Here is a 22167-nt window from a genome sequence, read left to right on the forward strand (position 1 = left end):
TTGATGCAGCCCTTCATTTTTCACATAAATAAGACTGAGACTCGGAACAAAAGAAGCACATATGAACAGGTAATTTATTTTGTGCTGCCTAATGATAACATTCCCTAAAAACTGGTGCTTATTTACAATTTAATTTTAGGACTATCTTAATTGAGAATTATAATGTTATATGATGAAATAATCAAATGAGCACCACAATATAATGACAGCTAAAATGAATGTTTCATTGCTTGTAATACTTTATCTAACATTGTCAAAATCTTATTTTTATTGCTATTATTAGCTAAGACACATGGATGGTGTTTATGCCATTTAGCTGGACATGAGCTATAAGTTATGTAATTACATATTTATAAAATATCAAGGAAACCTGTGCTGCGTCAAAGAACAAGCTATTTGTTTTTGATGCGGATCTGGTTCAGATGCAGATCCAGGACCTTCTTAACATGCCCCCAACAAAAATGTTGCACGTGTTTGCCAATTTTGTATACTAGAATATTTGTTTTCCTGAAACTTTATTCATTTTATTTGGTCAGCAGGTTTGACTTTTGACTTCTGGAGAATGGCAAGTAAAATCATGTTGCCAATGCTGCTTTTGGGGATGATAAGTAAATTTTTTTTATGTATTTGATGCATTTACGTATATTCTAACAAACTTCCGTTTAGTGTTAGCAGTCACAGATTTGTGTCTAATAATATTAATTCTTTTTTTATAGGTACGGTAACTCCTCAGACATCAGGTAAGTTGAAGCTTAGTCTTGTTTTTATTTGTTCATACTTTTTTCAGGTCAAACATAAAATCATGTCAAAGTCAGCAGCTCAGTTACTACTTCAGGATTTTGTAGTATTGCTGAATTACAGCTAATAACACTGTTGTATGATCCTTATTTGTTAGCAGGAATTAATGCATCTCATTTGAAGTCCAATTAAAATTTACTTGTCGCTTTTAAAGTTTTGAAATGTATATGTATGTAGGAATAGTAAATAGTATAGTGACTATACTAACACCACACAACCTAAAGCATTATACATGAATTGTGTTATAGTAATACACAATTTACATTCCAGTGTTTAGTGTCACTTATTGACATTAATATAGCACGGTGTGGGGGTTGGAGAGGTACAACACTTTGACAAGAGAAGCAAGGGTATGTTTTGGTGTAGAATAATAATAATAATAATACCTTTGCTACACATGTAACTACACCAAACAGTGATGTCACGGTGTACTGACAAACCTTAAGGTACACTCAACCAAAACCAGATATTTAGGTGGTGTTAAAATACTAATTAGGGCCCGAGCATGAAACATGCGAGGTCCCTATTGGAACTGAATAATTCAGGTGGCGCGAAAAATTTCGTATTTTTTGTGAGTCTCGCACATGGGTGTGTAAAAATGGCTTGGTAGCACCCCCTACAGATCAGCCCCTAGCCGAATTTTCACCTACGAGTACGAAATTTCTTTGGTGCATGTATCATGTCCAGACGTACAAAAAAGCCTTTCACTTTAAGAAAGGGAATTAGTCTGATCGACTTCAAATTTTTGCTGTGCAGTCTAGACCCGTTATCGATTAAAAGTTGTGCAAATGGTGAGTTCTCGTCCACGAGCGTGCCCGTGGCGTGGTGTCGAAAATCGGCGATTTGCCAAGAAAAGGAAGTTGTAATAACTTCACTGTACATGCTCACATCTTCATTAAATGTGAGATGTATAATAAGAGTCCCGCCCTGAACACTTCCACATGCCAACATTTACTCAAAGACATAGCGCCATCTGCTGGCAACAGGAAGTGACCTTTAGCAGCTCCCTTGGCACATTTCATCTTCATATACGAAATTTGTGTAGCACTTGTATCATGTTCAGATGTACCAAAAAGCCTCTTGGAGCAATTCACACGTAGTCAAAGCGTCACATGCTGGCAAAAGGAAGTTACTACATTTATGCTGTGATTAACCACTTCATGCAGGTTGGCTAAATCTACTTCAAAACTAGCACCGAAAACTCTAAATACATTGAGTACAATACAACATGTCATGTTGTAAAGCACATGAGTTTTCTTTCAACGGTGTATCCTTGCCGGGGTCGGTGCTTTCCCGTGTTACAGGAAGTCATTGTAATTTAACTGTACATACTCAAATCTGTACCAAACTTTGCGTGCTTGAGAACTGTCCCGCCCCTAACACATCTACACAGCAATATCCACTTGTAGTCGTAGTGCCAAGTGCTCTGTAGTGCCACAAAGGGGTCACAGGAAGTGACGTACAACACCTTCGTGCAGCTTCTGAAGCGCATTGCAAATTCACAGCAGCAGGGGCAGGGGCCCGCCCAACACTGCTTGTTCAATTCTTTTTTAAATAAAAAAAAATGTCCCAGTTCATAGAAGTATTTAGGGCAAACACATGGTGGTAATGGACCCACAAATCTAAAAAAACTCTAAGTGGGTCAAATTAAACTGATTAATTGAACAGAGTCCAAAAAAATGACAGGTGAAGGTATCCAAAAGTCAAAGCAGCACCAAATGTACCTGGGACTTTTAGAACTAACAAAGAACTACTTTTCAAGAAACTAAAAGTTTACCTCTGGCCGCTGTTCTGTATGTGGCTACTGCAATCTGAAGACCAGTGGAGATTAGGCAAATTATTCAGATGACCATTGGCGTCTCATCCTAAATCTCTCTGGGGGGCAATTTTTGCCACGATGGCTAGGGTGACCAGTAACTCAGTAATAGATTACTATTTCAAAAAAAAAAAAAAACATTTTTACTACATTTTCCATTCATACCATTTAATTCTATTTTGCTTCATTAATCAAAACAAGCTGTCATCCAGGCTGTGTGCACGCAGTTATGCAGTATAGAGCCAAAGCCCTTACAGGCTGTGTAGCTCCATAAAGTGTCTCTGGTAGAGCCCTGGTTTTGGGCGCTTGTCACTGATATGAATGAGCTGGACAGATGCAAACTTTTGTAAAATTGGGCAAATGTCTTTTCAGTTGAAGGCTTTATTGTTCTGGTACTAATACAACTGAAATCCAGTGAGCACACACCATGGCACTGGTGACCATGTTGGGAAGCAGCCTGAATCGCTCGTTCACAATACTTTCACTTTCCATCAATGACATATCAAAAATGTATTTAGTCTCTGCAGAGCAAATGTAGAATCCACACTCTAACATCTAAGTAAGATGCTCATTGGATTTATTGTGATATATTAACAGTCTCCTGTTGTTGAACAGAGGATCGCTTTCTTTTGATGGACATTTTCCTGTTTCTAATTAAAGGTGTGTTAGATTGAATGGCATCTAGTGGCAAGGGTTGTGAATTGCAACCATCTGTCCAGTCTACCGCTTCCCCCTAACCTTTCAAAGAGCGTAAGACATCTACGGTGGCTGACACAGCACAAAAGCGGTCTCTTCTGAGACAGCAGAGAGTAGCCAGTCAAAAAAATTAGGTTACCTTAGGTAGATATATTAAGAAATTATATTTACTTAATTATTTAGTAGAACCATATGTTATTTTGACTTGGCCACTGACAGATGACATGGAAAATGTCAAGAAACATTGTCACTGTTTCTGCACCACAGTCCATTATAAACCACACATTAAATAAAGGTTATTCGAGCATTGACAAGGGAAAAACATTAATTCTCTCTGTGATTATGTATCATCACCAAAAATGCCCGGCAACAATAGTATCTGGCCCACTGCCAGATTATGGTACTTTGATAGCTGCAAAAAATATAAATAAATATTAAAACTGCAAGTGTTGGGCGGGCCCTCACACATGTAGTGTGTCAAGGTGTGAGGTGGCTGCGTTGCAGATCCTGGAGCTTTGCCAGTGTGGCTGTAAATTCGTTGTGTTCGGGGCGGGACTGTTATCAAGCCCGTAAAGTCTGGTGCAGATGTGAGCATGTACACTGAAGTTGAAACAACTTCTTCTTTCATGGCGAATCATTGATTTATGGGTTTTCTGGGACAGTTTTGAAGTCCAATCTGCTAGGGGTTGTACATTACAGCATAAAACGTGTCATTTCCTGTTGCAAGGAGGTGGCGCTCTGACTTTGAGTGAATATTGGCATGTGGATGTGTTCAGGCTGAGACTTTTATAGTACATTTCAAATTTGGTACAGATGTGAGCATGTAGACTGAAGTTACAATAACTTCCTGTTTCATGACAAATCATCAGTTTTGGATGCCACGCCACGTCCACGCCGTTCCATGAAAACTCATCGTTTGTACAACTTTTAATCATCAATGGCTTTAGACCGCACAGCACAAATCTTAAGTTGGTCGGACTTAATCGCTAGGAGAAGTTTGGTAAAGTACGGAGTGTGTAAATCATCCAAAAAATTCTCAAATGTAAGTCAACATTATGGCTTATATTCTCATTCAGCATCTAATGGTAGAAAATATTGCTCCGATGCAAAACTTATTTGCCCACCCTTGCTATATATTATTACAACTTCTTCTTCTTCAAACACTACCAGAAGTAGAAAAAGAAGAACGTAGTGACGAAACGCGCTCTGTAGGACAGTTTGTCCGTTTTCAGCTATAGAAACATGACAATGCAACCTGGCAACGTCCATGAAAGGGGGGGACCCACGGTTATGGAGATATAAATGGCTCATTCTAAGGTAATAAAAACATAATGGTTTATTATGTAAGGTCTTTAAACACCACTAAAAACATAGTTATGGATCTTATATTGCACTTCTGTCGATAGATCCTCAGATCCTATTTGTTTTATAGCAATTTTCGACAATGAGTCTGTTAAACAAAATGTTGCAGGTAAAAATAGCAGCTACTTGCTGTTATTTAGTGTGAAATTTTAAAATGTTCTTATCATGTAGATTTAAAATGGAAAATAATTGTTTCAAACAGAAATAGCTTAATTACAGATAATCAACAAGCAAAGCAAATTGCATTCCCTTGAAATTGCCATGTTGCACAGCTGCTGTTTCTAACCTGACGCACACCCCTCGCCCCTGTATTTTAATTGCTCATTTAGTGATGTACTTTACTTTCTTAAAATTCATAAGAATGCAGGAATAAATGTCTCCAAAGACCTAGAGCCCTTACAAATACTTTGTCTGGAAAGTGGGCTGACCAGGGACAAACTCCTGGGCTACTTTTTGCCCGTCTGTGACCATCCTTGACCTTAAAAACTTGCGCCCTGAGGTGTGTATGAGTCACTGCTATGTGTTCGTAAACAATTTAAAAGTAGTCAAAATGTTCACACATAGATGAGCATCCTACAGTATTTTAAGAGGAAGAGGACATAGGTCACTAGAGCAAAGGTAGAAAAAACTGAGGAAGATGAGCTTTAAGTTGTATGTTTAGCTAGTAGACACACTGTATAGTATCTTCTAAAATTCACAGTGGCCAATGGCAGGTTATCAGAGTTTGCATTGAAGGCAGTTCTGTGTTCATAAACATCAGTTGCTTCCCTAGATGTGAGATTAATTGACCACAGAACAGGGAGAGTCAGGACCAAGTGGGACACAGGGAATATCACAGACAGCTCACAAGTGTAACATTAGGATAAATGAATACATTTGTGCTGTGGCTTGCTACTAGCAGCTATTCCATGGTTTTTATGTCAGTTTTGTTCTAGTTATGTAATACTCCATCTCTCTGACTATCTTCTGTCACTGCAAAGACCCTCTTTCAACCACACTAATAGGTATAATCTGTTTATTTATTATTATATTTAATTATTATTATTTATTTAAAAAAATATTTTGTTCTTTCTAGGACCCCTGTACCCAATTGCTGGAACAACAAGCTCTCAGTCAGACGATGGAAGTTCTCCTCTAATTCCCCTGCAACGATCGTTTGTTTATTTTGGACAGACGTATAATCAGATTTATGTATGTAAACATTTTTTAAGCAAACAAGAACATTCAAATCTTTTGAAGCCTTTTAAAAACTCTGGTATGTTTTGTGGAGGTCTCCAATTTTCACCCACTGGGTAACAAATCCCTTCCAACACATGAACTGTGTTTAACTTTAACAAAATTTTCAACAGTATATTCTATCTATTCCTATAATATGGTTATGAAATACTGTAAATAATATAAATAATAATTAACAACATGCGATTGTCCATCCATCCATCCATCCATCTATCCATCGTCAACTGCTTTTCCTGCGTACAGGGTCACAGGGTACATGCGATTGTCAATGACTGTAATCGATGCCTACTAAGTCTAAGTTAATAACAACAGATTTATTTATTCAGGTGAACCACAATGGACACTTGACCTTCAACATGCCCTGGAGCAGCTTCAGCCCTCAGAGTTTTCCATTATATGGATCAAGAGACATCATTGCTCCATTCTGGACAGATCTAGACAACAGAGGAAATGGTCAGATTTACTACAACCAGTACAGCAGCGGCAGTGTTCTCCAACAAGCTACACAGGACATTAATGCGTACTTTCCAGGGTTGCACTTCAGTGCCAACTGGGTCTTTGTTGCAACATGGTATGAGGTGGCCTACTTTCCAACCACTGGAACAGTAAGTCATCGTCTTTAAGTAGGAAAATATATAAATGATGTGTATGTGTGTTTTACCTATTACTGTATTTACTATAAAAAACAAAAGTAAATTTTTTTCAGCAAACAACTGTCCAAGCAGTTTTGATCTCTGGCGGCCAGTACTCATTTGTGCTGATGAACTATGGGATAATAGCCTCCACAACTCGCAGTGTACAGGTTAGAGTAATTAAAATTAAATGCAATGGACTACAAAATATGTTTTGAAGTTGCCATGCTTACTTGGATGTACCTTCACTAACGGCAAATACAAAAAATAAAACTATGCATTTCAGGCAGGATATGACACAATCAATTCCACTCACCATTTCACCATCCCTGGATCATTCACCAGCAGTGCAACAGGCAGTAACTCAAATTTCCGCCTTGGCAGCAATGTCAATGTACCCGGTCGCTGGGCCTTCAGGACAGACCATGGATCAAGAGGCTGCACTTTCAATGGTAAGACCAGATACAGACCACCATACCACAAAGATACTGAAAGTATGACAAAAAAAACCCCGTGTTTGTTGAATAATATGCTGCACACTACTGACTTTATTGTACTTGTATATGTATGATTTGTATTGATTGATTTGTAGTTCTCAAAAGTTAAATGATTTGGGCATCTTGGTGTTTTACAAGATTAAGACACTGACAATGACCATGCAAAGTGCCCCGGGTCAATGTGGCTGGGGACCTTTCTTGTATGTCATGCAGGGGAATAATTTGTCTACAATATAACAGAAATGTCTATACTTCTCACTTCCCCCTGATGGTCTGAAAAACTCTGTAGATGTAACTCTAGTCACTATTCAGAGAGAAAGTTGCTGAGCGTCCAAAAATGGAAGGCAACGGACCAAAATATTATGAGTTATATGAGGGAAGAGGACATTATTAGTAGAAAACTTAAGTTAACTGTTTAATTCACTAGACACTGATGAACAATAGGTTCAACCCGCCATGGTTAATATCTTTAGCTAGATACTCACGGAGTGCTTTTCTGCCTGTCTGTTCACATGGTGAGCACGGTGTGACTCCACGGATCCAAGTGAGTACGCAGGCGGAGCTTGATCCCTGTTAGAAAAAAGGCCTTGAGACGTGCACGTCTCAAGGCACGTCTCGTGTAAATTCTCTTGCTTTCCATATGATTAAAAAGAAGCTTGCAATGTTATTGCTGCTGCTGGTCAAGTTGACAATTAAGGGGCCAAAAACGCTCTCAGGCCACCAATAAATCTGTCTCTCCCATCCCTATGCCCTTGCTCCTCTCTATCACCTTATTTTTTTCCCTACGCATAAACGCACACAGAACAGATTAAAATGCTAATAGTGTTTGCATATTGAAGTCAATAACCTTCAAGGAACTTTTATTTTTCTGTTCTTCAAAGGTGAACCTGTGCAGTTGGGCGACTCATTCTGGAGCGACAGTACCTGTGCACAGAAGTGCACCTGCACCTCAGCAGGCCTTCAGTGTCAGAGCCAACCCTGCTCCTTTTCCCAAATCTGCCGACCAAGTGCCTTTCAGTTCTCCTGCCAGACAGTGCAGAGAAGCACCTGCACCATAAGTGGTGATCCACATTACTATACCTTTGATGGTACAGTGTTTCACTTTCAGGGCACCTGCACTTACGTTCTCTCTGAGCAATGTGGTCTAGGGCTGCCCTACTATCGAGTAGAGGGCAAGAATGAAAACCGGGGCAGCACTAGAGTCTCTTGGACACGACTGGTCAAAGTGTTTGTCTATAATGAAACCATTGAGCTTGTCAAGGGACGTCGTGGTGAGGCTAAGGTTAGCAATAATGACTACAGTCTCCACTTTCAGTAATCATTTATTTGTTCATATTTTTACAACTATATCTTTGCTCACTGTTGTGCTTACAGGTTAATGGAGACTTTGCAGCCACTCCGATCTATCTCAACAACGGCACTGCCCAGGTTTATGAGTCAGGTTTTTCTACTATCGTCAGTACCAACTTTGGCTTAGAGGTATCCTACGATGGCTACCATTATGTCCGGATCAGTGTGCCTTACACTTACCAGAATGCAACATGTGGCCTGTGTGGAAACTTCAACAATGATCCTAGGGACGACTTTCAAACCCGCCAAGGCGAGGTTGTGAGCTCTGATGTGGACTTTGCCAACAGTTGGCAAGCAGCAGGGGACGATGAGCCTAATTGTGGGGCCAGATGTGTAGGTCTGCACTGTGCTGCCTGCACTGCAGCTCAGACAGTTTTATACAGCAATACTGCTCATTGTGGTATCCTCCAGAGCAGTTCAGGTCCTTTTGCTGCTTGCCATCAAAGACTTCCCCCACAGACCTTTCTGGACAACTGTGTGTACGATCTGTGTGTAGGAGAAGGGTACCAGCCCATTCTGTGCCAAGCCCTTAATGCTTATGCAAGTCAGTGTCAACAGAATGGTATACAGCTGCCAAGCTGGAGGAGACCAGGCTTCTGTGGTATGTCTGTCAGTCTTTCAACCTTATTTCAGAATATCCTTTGGGTGAAATGTACATGATGTCATGGTCAGTGTTTTTTTTTCTCTAGAAATCCCCTGCCCAGCCAACAGCCACTTTGAGTCCCAAGGCACAGGATGTCCAGCTACCTGTGTCAGTCCCAATTCTACCCACAACTGCCCTCTCCCTGTCCAGGAGAGCTGCATCTGCAACTCAGGCTACATCCTCAGTGCTGGGGTCTGCGTCCCTCTTTCTGACTGTGGCTGCAGCTTTGAGGGTCGCTACTACCGCTCTGGAGAAACTGTAATACTAGACACAGACTGTGGGAGACGTTGTAACTGCAATTTTGGCTCCATGACTTGCAGCTCCCATGCTTGTGGTGCACTTGAATCTTGCAGAGTGGAGGAGGGAGAAAGAGGATGCAGACCAAACAGCTATGCAACATGCTGGAAAAGTGGCCCGGGGTCCTATCAAACGTTTGATGGACTGACATACCAGTATCCTGGAGCGTGTCGACTGACTCTTGCCAAAGTAATGGGATTGTCTAATTACACCCACTTTGTGGTGACAGCAGAGAAAGAGCCCAGTGGCCAACAGGGTTTTGCCAACCTGCTTAAGTTTGAGGCAGAGGGCACACAAGTGTCCATTGAGATGGCAAGTACCAGCAGAGTACAGGTAAGTAAACAGAATATTGTTTGAACAGATTGATATTTAATGTGATATATCCACCATTTTAAATGTGAAGCAGCATAATTATTTCATTCTTGCATGTTGCAATATTCAACCAAAAAAATCTGACAATGACTGTTTAAATGGCCCTTTAGGTTGATGGTCAGGTCATCAGACTACCTTTCAACTCAGCGTCCAACAGAATCCAAATCTACCACAGCAGCGTTCACAGTATCATCCTTCGCACCTCCTTTGGTGTAACTGTGCAGACAGTCTGGCCTCACTTTGTGCGTGTCACTGCACCTGGTGTCTACTATGGCTCACTAGGTGGACTGTGTGGTAATTACAATGGTCACCCACATGATGATTTCCGCACACCCAGTGGCATCCTGGTCAACAGCGCTCAAGAGTTTGGGGACAGCTGGCGTGATGGCTCGCTCGCTGCTCAATGCGTAGAAAGTGTGAATCATAACAATTCTACAACAAATTACAGTTCAAGTGAGTACTGTGGCATTCTTGGCTCACCTCTTGGGCCGTTTACCCAGTGTTGGGCCATGGTGGACCCACACCAACATGTGGATGCATGTGTGGAGATCATTAGAGGTTCTAGAGATCCATCATCGTCGCTTTGCGAAGTCCTACGAGATTATGCACTAAAGTGTCAACAGAAGGGCGTTGCTCTCGGACACTGGAGGAATGCAACTGGCTGTGGTAAGCACTTTCCCCTTTTTGGTGCAAGTAGCTTTGATATAAATAAATAAAATTACTTTGCTAAATTAATTTATTTTTCTCTAGTGCCAAGCTGCCCTCTAAACAGCCATAATGAACTCTGCGGAACCTCTTGTCCTTCCGCCTGCCCCAGCCTCTCTTTCCCTTTCGTCTGTGACACTGTGTGCCAGGATGGGTGCCAGTGTGATGATGGTTTTGTCCTTAATGGCAACCAGTGTGTGCCTCCAACATCCTGTGGATGCTATCACCAAGGACGCTATCGGCAAGGTGGCGAACAGTTCTGGGATGGTGAGGAATGTCAGAGCTTGTGTAGCTGTAATGGCACTACTGGGGCAGTCCACTGTATCCCCAACTCTTGTGGTCCCCAGGAGACCTGCCGTGTGGTGGGGGGTGAGTTTGGCTGTCATCCAAACCCTCAGGGCACCTGCTCTGCCTCCGGAGACCCTCACTACCTCACATTTGATCACAAGGCCTATGACTTCCAGGGAACCTGCCGTTATGTTTTGGCGACCCTCTGTAACGCCACTGATGGACTCCACCAATTTTCAGTGGAAGCTAAGAATGAGCCATGGAGCGGGTTGCCAGTTTCAATCACAGCTGAAGTTTTTGTGAATGTGTGGGGCTACCAATTGCATATGTCAAGGGAGAGAAATGGAGTGGTAGAGGTAAGTTGAGCCATTTCTGAAACATTAGTGATATATTATAAAGCCCAAAAGATATGTCTGAAATAGTGAAACAGTGATCCAATGACAGTGACACTGTTTATTTTCAAAAGTGAAACAATCCACTGTACATATCTGAGTCACAAATCAAGCACAGCGATGGTTTAGGCAGGCAACGAAGTCAAGCTATGCTCATTCCAGCATATCAGCGTTAGCAGCCATCTTCAGCAGCACATCAGCTGACAGCTCAGCTGATTCCTCTCTTAGCATTCATTGGCAAATCCAGACATTTAAGCTGCCGTAGCCTACCTGCCTGTCCTCGCTGCTTCCTATGCAAAAGCTTATAACCCACCGCCACCCCAGCTCCACCTTTCAGGCTGTATCTGATAGGGATGCACAATAATTATCGATCCGATAAGTATCGACCGATCGGGCAAATCTCATTATCGGAAGCATATCGGGGAATTAATTTGGCCAAATAGAATCAAACATGCTAACATGCGCCGCCACACTATCGCGGTCCCGGTGTCATGTGTCTGTACGCAGATAGAGCCACACAGTTTAGGCAGCTAGCTCCTGTCCTCCTTCCCTATGTCTCTGCATGATTCACTGCAGGTAACAATGTGCAGATTGAAGCTACATGGCAATCTAAGCTAACAGTTAGAATACAGACAGCTTTCATTTAGCTCGTTGTACATCTAGCTTGCCAAGCTAGCGTTAGCGCAGTGTGCATTTAATAAAGTATGGGATGAGAGAAGTGGACAGAGCGGATCAATTAACCCCGTCTACATGTTAAGCTTGTTTAATGGATGTATTGACAAAGTTGTCTTTTATTCTTGAGGTTTTGTTGCACATACTGCAAAGGCTTGGAGTTATATTCACTTAAAAGTGTCCACAACCTATCTCTGCGCTTGCCACTGTTTGTGTGTGTGAGCCCGTATGTGTGGAGGCGACACACAGCAGCAGAGGCTGCATCCTGATAATAAACAGTACAGTATTCAGCCCCAGGCCCGTTTAACACCAAGATTCATTGCCCATCTAGTATCTGATTAAACATGTAAATTGCATGCTTGCTCTGTATGTTTTTTTTTTTTTACTGCGGCTCTCTACCTCGGGCTTTACATATATGCACATGGATGGGCAGGGAGGTGCTCTCCCTGCCTCATGCTTTCCACATACGCATGTGGAATGGCGGAGAGCTGTTCTCAGAGCCCGTAATAGAGCCGTACCGCCAAATATAACTCCGCAATATCAGCCTTTGATGTTGTGAAGTGTGGGGACAGAGTGGACCCAAACGCAACTCTGGGGATTAACAGGTTTTATTTGGGGAAAAATGGGGTTGAGCGACTGGAGTTGAGGGAGAGGTGGATTCCGGGGAAATGCAGGCGCGAGGAACCGAGGAGACTGAGACCAGGGAGCCGGGGAACACTAGGGGCCGAGGAAGAGAGGAGTCAGGGGAGAACTGGGAGGACGCCGTGGGGGAAGTCCGAGGGGAGAGGGCAGGTGAACGAGCCCAGCTGACTTGGCTGAGGACAAGGGTGAGTGAACCTGGGGAGAGACAGACAGAAAAACAGGGTCAGACACAGCAGAGACAAAGCACAGGGAAATCGAAAAGATGCTGAATACATGTGAGCTTGAATGGTGAAGTGGCACCGGGTAAAGGAGCAATGACGATCAAGCAGCGATGGAGTGGAGAACCGGGGTAGAAGTACTGTGGGAGATGAGGCTGATTGCTGGCAGGTGTGGCAGGCAGAGGACGTGGCTGATGAGGTGCAGGTACGGGTTGTTGGCTGGGCTCAGGAGCGGAGAGAGAGAGAGAGAGAGAGAGGGAGCACACACGGGGGAGGAGACACAGGGAGGCAGGCAGAGTACAGAGAAAACCAGGGAAAACAGAATCACAGACAAAAAAGGAGAAAAAACCAGGACACTCACCGTCAGCCGGGCTGCCACCACAACACTTTGATGAAAGTTGTCCTGACTGAAATATATAGTTTTTTAATTTAAGGGGTCTTAGGTAAAAATGGTTACAGGTTACAGTAAAAATTCAAATGTCTTGTTTTTTCTAATTTTGTTTTTCCACTAGGTAAATGGAATAACTAAAAACTTACCTATTACCTTGAATGGAGGTTCTGTGTCTGTCTATGCAAGTGGATCTCAGACATTTGTCAGAGCTGATTTTGGCCTGGGTGTCTCTTATGATGGATGGAGTACAGTGTCTATTTCTGTGCCTTCAAATTACAGGTATCTGTCATCCACCACAGCTCACATTTTGGGGGCTTTCATCATCAAGATTCAGCCAGAGTATTGACTAGAACCACAAAGTCCACAAAATCCATTACATCAATTTTAAAGTCTAACATTAGTTGCCTGTCAGTTTTCACATAGATGTTTTAATTGTTGTATTTGTCTTTAAAGCACCAGCCTACTTATCCGATATTTTGCATGTATGAATCAGGAAGAACCATCGGATATTCTGGGAGGAGTCTTTTAGTTGTTCTGAAGCACAGGACAAAACCTTTTGGCGAGGCAGCTTTTCTATTCTGAGCAGTTAGAGCAGAAAGCTGCTGAAATTGGGAATATCTTAAACCTAAAACCAACCTATTTAGCTTTCTTTCGAATGAGAATTTATTTATAAATATTTAATTGGTATTATTGCATTTTGATAATTTTTTTGCATTTGTCTTGAAGTTTTACTTTTTACATTTTTACTGTATTATAATCAGCTTGTCAGTCATCTGTAAATTACTTTGAATTCCACTAACCTGTTTGCTATGCAAAGAGCCTTTTACATAATAATATACTAATATATTTTAAAAAGTAATAAAGATTGTTTGACTGACCTATGCTCTAATTATTATTGTCAATATAGTGGAAAAACGTGTGGACTTTGTGGAAACTTCAATGGAAATGCAAATGATGAGTTCCACACCCCATCTGGAATGATGGTCACCACTCCAGATGAGTTTGGGCAAGCTTGGAAAGTGGCAGGCAACTACACTTGCAGTGAAGGGTGTGGCTCCTCCTGCCCGCAATGCACCAATGACCAACCTGCTAGAGCCCAATGTGAGGTGATTCAGGCAGCCAACGGCCCCTTCAGCTTCTGCCATGAGCAGGTGGACCCGGCACCATATTTCAATGACTGTGTTTTTGATGTTTGTGTGTCGGGAAATCGGGGCCAAGAACTTCTGTGCAGGGCCATTCAGGCCTATGTCAGTGCCTGTCAGTCTGCTAATGTTCGCATCTACCCTTGGAGACAGAACACCAACTGCAGTAAGTCAACCAGTTCATGTGTTATCTACTATGACAAAAGTGTAAGAAACAACCAATGAGGTATTCCCTAAAATATGTCTTATAATACTGCATCTATGAATAGCTTTGGTGATTGACTAAAGTCATTCTATCATTTGTATCCAATTAAGGACTAAACTGTCCAGCCAACAGCCATTATGAGCTGTGTGGTACTGACTGTGGCTACACCTGTAACAGCCGCAGCAATGCCAGCTGTGATCAGGTTTGCTCTGAGGGATGTTTCTGTGATGAAGGCTTCGTCAGGAGTGGGACAAGGTGTGTCCCTGAGGAAAGCTGTGGGTGCCAATATGATGGTTTCTACTATGAAGTAAGTCATATTCCTGTAAACAAATAAAACAACAATTAGAAAATTAGAAAAAAACAATTACAAATAATCTTTATTAGTTAGTTAGTCATTGCACATAAGCAGCTCTCTGATATCATAGATGTCGGAATGCAGATGTGCCATATATCGAGTTTTTCTCGATTGCTTAAACATAAAACCAGGCTTTTGGACAACAATTTCAAAACCATAACGCCATTTATGAAAAAGCCCACCCATTCCCCTAAACTATAAACACTATTCCCTGTTTGAGGGAGCCTCCAGGTCTGAAAAGCGATTGTGGAAGTCTCTTTAACCTGCATTCTCTCTAACGGCCAGCAGGGGGTGACTTCACTGGTCGCTAAAAGAAGTCTGGTAACATTAGAAATAATGGCAAAATGATCCTACTTCTCATCTGATTTATTATCCCAGTAAACACTTTTATAATGAAGTTATCCTCTCAGTCTAGCTAGTTTCAAGTCTTCAGAAAATACTTACGTACTACACTGTTATATTGACAACATGTCATTGACATGACAGTTTGACTACCTTGTTTGTAAACAATGACACAAGGACTTTTCATTCTGATATTCTGGCACTGACAAGTTCAGTGACATAAAGATTTACTTTTGACAGATAGTCTAACGATTTCCAGCAAGTTACAGGCTTTAGCAGGGAATCTACTGTGTAATGCTCTTTGTACAATATGTTTCGAGAACTGCAGTTACTGTTATGCATATTTTAAGGATGATTCAAGAAATATATCAAAGCGGTTGAGAAAAACTGTAATGTAGCACATACTCCATTTTATTGTTTTTCATGTCTCTATTTTTCTTGCATGTTGCAGGCTGGTGAGTCCTTCTGGACACAAGGTTGCTCCCAGAGATGTGAGTGCCATGCTCCAAATGACCTGCGCTGTTCTGCTGCATCTTGCACTCCTACACAGCAGTGCACCATCAGAAATGGCCAGCTGGGCTGTTTCGATGCAATGTCTACTTGCACTGTGTGGGGAGACCCACACTACATCACCTTTGATGGGGCACTGGCTGATTTCCAGGGCACATGCTCTTACATTATTACTGAGAGTGTGAGCCACGGCACCAATGAGACCCAGTTTCATGTAGTAGCCACCAATAATCACCGTGGCAACAACCGTGTGTCATTTGTGTCAGCAGTGGATATATACCTCTCAAATCAACCAGAGAGTGCACACATCAGGATTGGACCCAACAAAAGAGTAACGGTAAATCCATTATGACTTTATTATAAATAGCTTTCTGTCTGGTGTCAGCATAGCTAACAATTGGCTCCTCATCTCACATTCATCTCTCTCTATCTCATTCTACTAGATAAATGGAGTTGAGGTGTCTCTTCCCACCGCTGCAGGAACCTTAGCTCAGGTAGTACGGCAGGGAAGCTATATTATAGTCAGTGCCATTGATTTGGTAGTCCAGTTTGATGGTCAGAGTACATTACTGGTGAGAATCGGCCACAACCGTGAAAACAGAGTCACCGGGATGTGTGGAAACTTCAACCATGTCCCTGCAGATGACAAAGTCTTGCCCAATGGAACGTTGGCACATAATGATTATGACTTTGGACACAGCTGGAAGGCACCCACAAGCCAACCAGGGTGAGTGGGCTGTTGTAAAAACAATTTGTGTAGGGTTTTTCACATACAAAGTGGCATCAAAATATAATCATCAGGTGACAATCTTTTACTCCCCAAAGAAAATATAGTTGTTCAGCTAGATCACCACACATTTTAAAATATTTTAAATTGCAATACATTTACACCTATCTAGGCTTATTTCCAAAGTTCCAGTGGCAACATAATACAGAAAAATATATTGTGGCAAAGTAAACTAACTCTGCCCATGTGTATTATGTCCTTATGTCTATGTTCTAGATGTGGATCCACAGATGATGAGAGGAGTAATGGACTGAATAACTGTTCCTTTATTGAAGAATACTCTGAGCTCTGTAGTGTCATCACCAACACCAGCGGCCCATTCAGGGGCTGTCACCTGCACTCTGACCCCCGGCCATTTTTCAGTTCCTGTGTCTACGATCTCTGCCACTACACTCCAGCCAATGGCATGCTGTGTTCTGCTGTCTCAGCCTATGAGAAATCCTGCTCTGTTTTGGGACTGAACATCCCTGAGTGGCGCTCAGCTTTGCAATGTGGTATGTTTGCACTTGGCTAATAATATCGTGAAAGGAATAGTTGTCTTTTGTCTTCATGGGGGCTATAAGTATCTTCTTTCTTCCCATTTGGTTTCAGTTTATTTACTTCTTGTCTCATCCTTTCCCTATTATTTCTCCAGCTGAGTCAGACCCCTGTGAACAGCTGAACTGCACAGAGTATGAGTGGTGTGGTGAGAAGGACGGTGTGTACGGCTGCTTCTGTGATGAACACCACCATTGGCCCAATAATCAGAGCTACGGTGAGGGCACTCCTCTTAAAACACTGTTTCTGTTTTTTAGATCACTGAAGTGACAAAGGTTACAGCAGGGTTGGGAGGATTACTTTAGAAATGTAATCCAGGTCAATTACTTATTGTTTAAAAATTTAATCAGTAACGTAATCCACAATAGTCCACAATACCACAATATAAAAGTAATTACTTTTAGTTACTTTCAGTAACTTCAAGGAATCAACCAGAGATTCATTGAAGAATGACTCATCCATCACTTGGGGGCGTGTATTCATTTAGCATCCAAGGAAAATCATTCTCATAGTGTGTCTGGTGGCTGACAGGGCTCCACTGATTACTAGGAGTGTGCATCTTCGCTGGTTTCACGATTCGATTCGATTACCATTATCAGGTCAATGATTTGATTCAATTTGATTCCTCGATGCATCACGATGCATCACCTCAAGGGTGGTAATTTCTTGGCACCTCATTACGATTATGAGTGCTACGATGCAATTGTAAAACGAATAGGATAAAGATGTATTTTTCTCACTGTGTGACTACTTGGTACTTTTAAAGCAAAGTATTAAACAACAATCCAAAGAAGTAGGTAGTAATGAAATGCAGATATTTAATGTTACTTCACATAAATGTACAGCATTATTACTGACCTCTGCTGCTGCTATTTTGATTTCTGATGCTGCTGTTATCAGTATAGATTCAGATGGGGGTTGAACTACGCACTTTACAATGTTCCAGCCAAACCACGTTCAATCCACCTTAATATATCTGTTCCTTTTTTTGTCTTGTTGTTACATGTTTGTTTCTTGTCTTGTAGGTTGGTTATTGTGATCTTGGATTGAGCACCATGGGCCTTGAGAAACGGCTTTTGGTTTATTGTGTGCTCGATTTGTGGATTATAGATGACGAATGAAACTGAATTAGCAGCCAAAAAACGTCATGCATAGCTTCCAGACCGCAGTCTGAAGAGGAGATGTTAGCTAGCGCCAACTGCCTTCACTTTTCCAACAGCTGGAAAACAGACAGACTTTAATTAATGGACACGCTGTGACCTAACGTTATACTGTACATTTACTGCCAGACTGAAACGTAGTGCTCATTTTTTTTCCGCTCCACTCGCTTCATCGTCACCTACTGCTTCCTGTCACGTAGCTGTCCTTTGAAGAATGAGGAGAGGACGCTAGCTAAGTGCTACCGTGCTGCACAGAGTGCGAGTTAAAATCATTAAGTGTAGTTGCAGCAGTCATTCATTCAACAACTGTCTGTCTGTGCCGAACAGTAAGAACCACACGTCTCCGTTGTGTGCACCACATAGAGCTACACCTCCACATTTCCCAGTTCCACATTTATTGTTCCCACAACATTACATTATAAATTAACTTCTAGATAATCGTTTATTGACATTTGTGAATCAATTCGTAATCGCCCAAGTCCGCATCGCGATGCATCTAAAAATCTATTATTTTCCACACCCCTGCTGATTACTGTACAAAAACACAACTATTCTCTGATTTTGCTGAAATGTTGTCACTTTTGATTTTTCTCTCTGATGTTCCCCGGCTGCTCTGCCCTAACACTGTGATAAATGGAGTTTCCTGATGAAAATGTAGCTTTACTTGTTGCTGAAGTAAGTTAGCAGCTAACTGCTGCTAAGCTGCCATTATCTAATTAGTCAGCTGTGCAACTAGTGGTCAAATTAGCTTTCTCTGCCCATACTGGAAGCTTGGAGCACTGGTGAGGTTTTCAGGCTAGGGCAGGGAGACCCAGCAGGGAATCATGGGCGGGGGCAGTGTCTGATTGGGAACCGAAGTCGGGCAAGCAGGCAACGAAACCGTGTTCAGTAGTCCCCGAGTGACCGCATAAACTGAACCAAACACAGCCTCAAAGACCAACAAGGAATCCAGTACCTTGATGATATACGGAGTTTCTTGATGAACGTAAGATCCTTATGGGTAGCTTTACTTTCTGCTAAACCGCTAACATTAACTGCTGCTAATTGTGCATTATCTGTCTGTATCTGTAGCTGGTTATTTCGTTTAGCTGTAGCTAGCTGCCCTATTAGCTGACTCAGCCCCGGGGTGCCAACAGCCAAACCCAGCGGGAAAGCCACCTTGGAATTGTATTCCCTATCGTCAAACTGGCCTCTGTCGGTCTGTAATGCACATTCAAATAGGCCTACTGGCTACTGTAAACACCAATCAATAGCTGCGACAAATCCCTTCCTAGCTTTGTTTTTTTACAGGAAACACGTACACATATGGAAGCAAATATCACTCTGCTTTCCGTTTCATGGGAACTTTAATTAATCCCTGTGAGTAATCCCTGCGTGACTGGCTTCTTCTGGCCTTATAGGATTGTTACAATATCTGTGAGAGTCCTGTGTTTCTATGTTAAGTGACATCCCACTTCACAACTCTATTCTCTGTTGGTTTGTCACTACGAGTAACATCACAGGAATGACATTTACAGTAGTCATTTGATCCACTGCTGATATTAAAAAATTGATTAGTGCTTTAAATACTGAGATAAGCTATGGAGAAACTACAGAAACCACATGGAGCTCTTAACTAGTTCTATATCTCTTTCATAGACTCGTCCATCACTTGTGTCAGTAGTTCAGGCACCATGTCCGTGTCACGCTGCCAGCTGTTTGAAGCTGGCTTCTACTTGAGCGCCCTCCACCTCCGAGATGACTCTTGCAATGGGACTCTCCGGGACGGACGACTGGTGTTCCACTTTAACAACGACGACCAGCTGTGTGGGACAGTTCTCAGGGTACAGTCCATAGACTATAATGTTATCAATACAGACTTAACAAGATTTGAGATAAAAATGCTCTCTCTAAGACATATTACAACTAAAATCAACTTACACAAGTTTGTCATTTCAATTTTAAGAGCAATGGAACTCATTTCATCTATGAGAACACCATCCAGGGCGAAGTGGACCTGCATGAAGGTCAAATCAGCCGCCAGAGGAGCATTCTTCTGAGTTTCTGCTGTGAATACCCTCTAGCCCAGGCCCTGTCTATGGATGTGGGCATCAACCCTGTAGAGAGGTGACAATTCCATCTCCATGCATGTTTTATTTGATTACTTGACGTGGGTGTTTGTACCTTAAATCAAAATGACCACAGTCCTTTTTATATTGGTGATCTGTAGTATGTAATGCTAATAGAGTTCTAGATAAATGCGTTTCAATAACGGTACAACTATCAGCCATAACATTATGACCACCTGCTGGTCATAATGCAGACTGTTTTGGAGATGCTCTGACCCAAAATTTGACCCTTGTCAAAGTTACTCAAATCCTTACGCTTCCCCATTTTTCCTGCCTCTAACAATTGAAAATGTTGTGTAAATGCCTGCTACCGTAGTCTACACTTTCACAAATAAATACACCATTTAAACCAACAAGACAAAAAGAAATTCAGGGGAGTCCCTGTTCTGTTGGTGAAATGCAAATGCGTCAAAGATTCTCAGCACATGTTTTGCAAATTGTATTCACTGTTGTTAAACTATTTAATCTTTATTAATAACCAAATCTTTGAAGTTACAAAAAAAACTCGCCATTGAATTGTTCCTTGTCCACTATGTGTTTTTTTTATAGCATTGTGAGGAAGAAGCTTCCATCTGGCCATGGACAGTATCATATGAGAATGATCCCCTATCAGGACGCCGGCTTCCGCTTCCCCCTGACCAGTGACAGGAATATAGAAATGGAAATTGACCAGAGGTTGTATGTGGAGGTGCGGACAGAGGGTGTAGATGAACGGCAGATCTCCACCGTTCTAGACTCTTGCTGGGCCACACCAGTCAACATCGCCAGCTACCCTGTCCGCTGGGATCTCATTAGTGCACAGTAGGAGGAGTTATTGCAACTTCACCTTGTCTTAGTGTATAGTCTCAGTGATAACACTGTAACTTCCACAGCTTTCCCTGTCTTTCAGGTGTCCTAATCAAGCAGATGGTACAGTAGAGCTGGTTCAGAATGGCATCTCAACTGTGGCCCAATTCTCCTTTAGGATGTTCAGCTTTACCAACTTTACATCCATCTACCTGCACTGTCAGGTCCACCTGTGTCTTCTGAGACACAACAACTGCTCAGCTGTAAGTACTTACCGTATTTGTGTGTATGTTTGTAGTGAGAGATTCTATAGGTGCATCAGCATAAGCCTCAAATTTTGTTTTTTTGCAGCATTGCTACCCAGGTTACCACAGGCGAGTTGGGAGGGACATTTCCTACCATGACACTGCAGCCATCTCACTAGGACCACTGGTCCTGACTCCAGATAGCAGAGGTAAAGCTCTTTTACCATTTCCTAATTTTGTAGATGACATACAGCTTGATCAGTACATTTTATTCACAGTTTGGTTTTTCTCTTGCAGACAAACTGATGAAAGTAAGCAGTGCTTCAGGACAGTTGATCTCTGTGGTGACCCTGCTTGTTAGTTTGCTGACTGCCAAAGTTCTGACCTAAAGAGATAGAAAAGGCACACATACAGTAAACAGATGAATGTCCATATATTATACCACAACATATTAATCGGTCAGTGGAAGCTTAATCACTTTGCCTAGATGATTATTTGAATGGCTATTTTTCTCTGTTGTGATCCACTAAAAAAGTGGAATCTGAAGGTGTTTTTCTTATATAAAGGGCAGCATAAGATCTAATACACATTTGGCTCTGTTTTCATCAAATTTTGTCTGCTTACCTTTTTGCATTTAGTACAGTGTTTATCGGTTATGTCCTCAGGGCTTTTGCAATGATTTTTATTAGCATTAAATCAATATTTCATTTATGATAATTATTAAGTCAATTATATTAAGTAATTTAAGTGTGAAATATATATCTTCAGCAAATCACTCAGCATACTGTACATTTTAAAAGAGTTCCTGAGTTGGTTTTGTATTTGTGGTCAGGTTAAAGCAATGCACATCATTCTAAAACTGAAGTCATTTGCCCTTTCCTGTCTCTGATGTTTATCATTTATTGTGTGTTTAATGTTATCCTTAGTTTCTTTGTGGTGTTTTTTTTATCATTGAAATCTCTTTTATATAAGAAGTAATTGTT

The 22167-nt window shown here is 41.7% G+C and overlaps 1 protein-coding gene across 1 annotated transcript; it reads left to right on the plus strand.

Moving 5' to 3' along the window:
- The first annotated feature begins 562 nt into the window (after positions 1-562).
- Positions 563-22132, plus strand: LOC123983431 (alpha-tectorin-like). The gene is made up of 24 exons (XM_046069685.1): positions 563-608; positions 717-740; positions 5748-5863; positions 6235-6513; positions 6615-6710; positions 6827-6992; positions 7919-8319; positions 8412-8988; positions 9077-9660; positions 9810-10365; positions 10450-11048; positions 13129-13286; positions 13915-14315; positions 14465-14661; positions 15503-15898; positions 16005-16288; positions 16565-16842; positions 16983-17102; positions 19684-19868; positions 19991-20151; positions 20703-20954; positions 21043-21202; positions 21291-21393; positions 21482-22132. Exons 1-24 carry the CDS (start codon positions 563-565, stop codon positions 21571-21573), a joined length of 6231 nt encoding a protein of 2076 aa, XP_045925641.1. The 3' UTR covers positions 21574-22132.
- Positions 22133-22167: the final 35 nt, after the last annotated feature.

This window comes from Micropterus dolomieu, linkage group LG14, assembly GCF_021292245.1.
Source record: "Micropterus dolomieu isolate WLL.071019.BEF.003 ecotype Adirondacks linkage group LG14, ASM2129224v1, whole genome shotgun sequence".
NCBI lineage: Eukaryota > Metazoa > Chordata > Actinopteri > Centrarchiformes > Centrarchidae > Micropterus > Micropterus dolomieu.

Bases quoted from the DNA above. Each gene is read 5' to 3' on its own strand.
- LOC123983431 (XM_046069685.1), top strand. From the start codon at position 563: ATGGCAAGTAAAATCATGTTGCCAATGCTGCTTTTGGGGATGATAA. The intron at 10,366-10,449 runs GTAAGCACTTTC...ATTTTTCTCTAG, and splicing joins GAGGAATGCAACTGGCTGTG to TGCCAAGCTGCCCTCTAAAC. The intron at 21,203-21,290 runs GTAAGTACTTAC...GTTTTTTTGCAG, and splicing joins GACACAACAACTGCTCAGCT to CATTGCTACCCAGGTTACCA.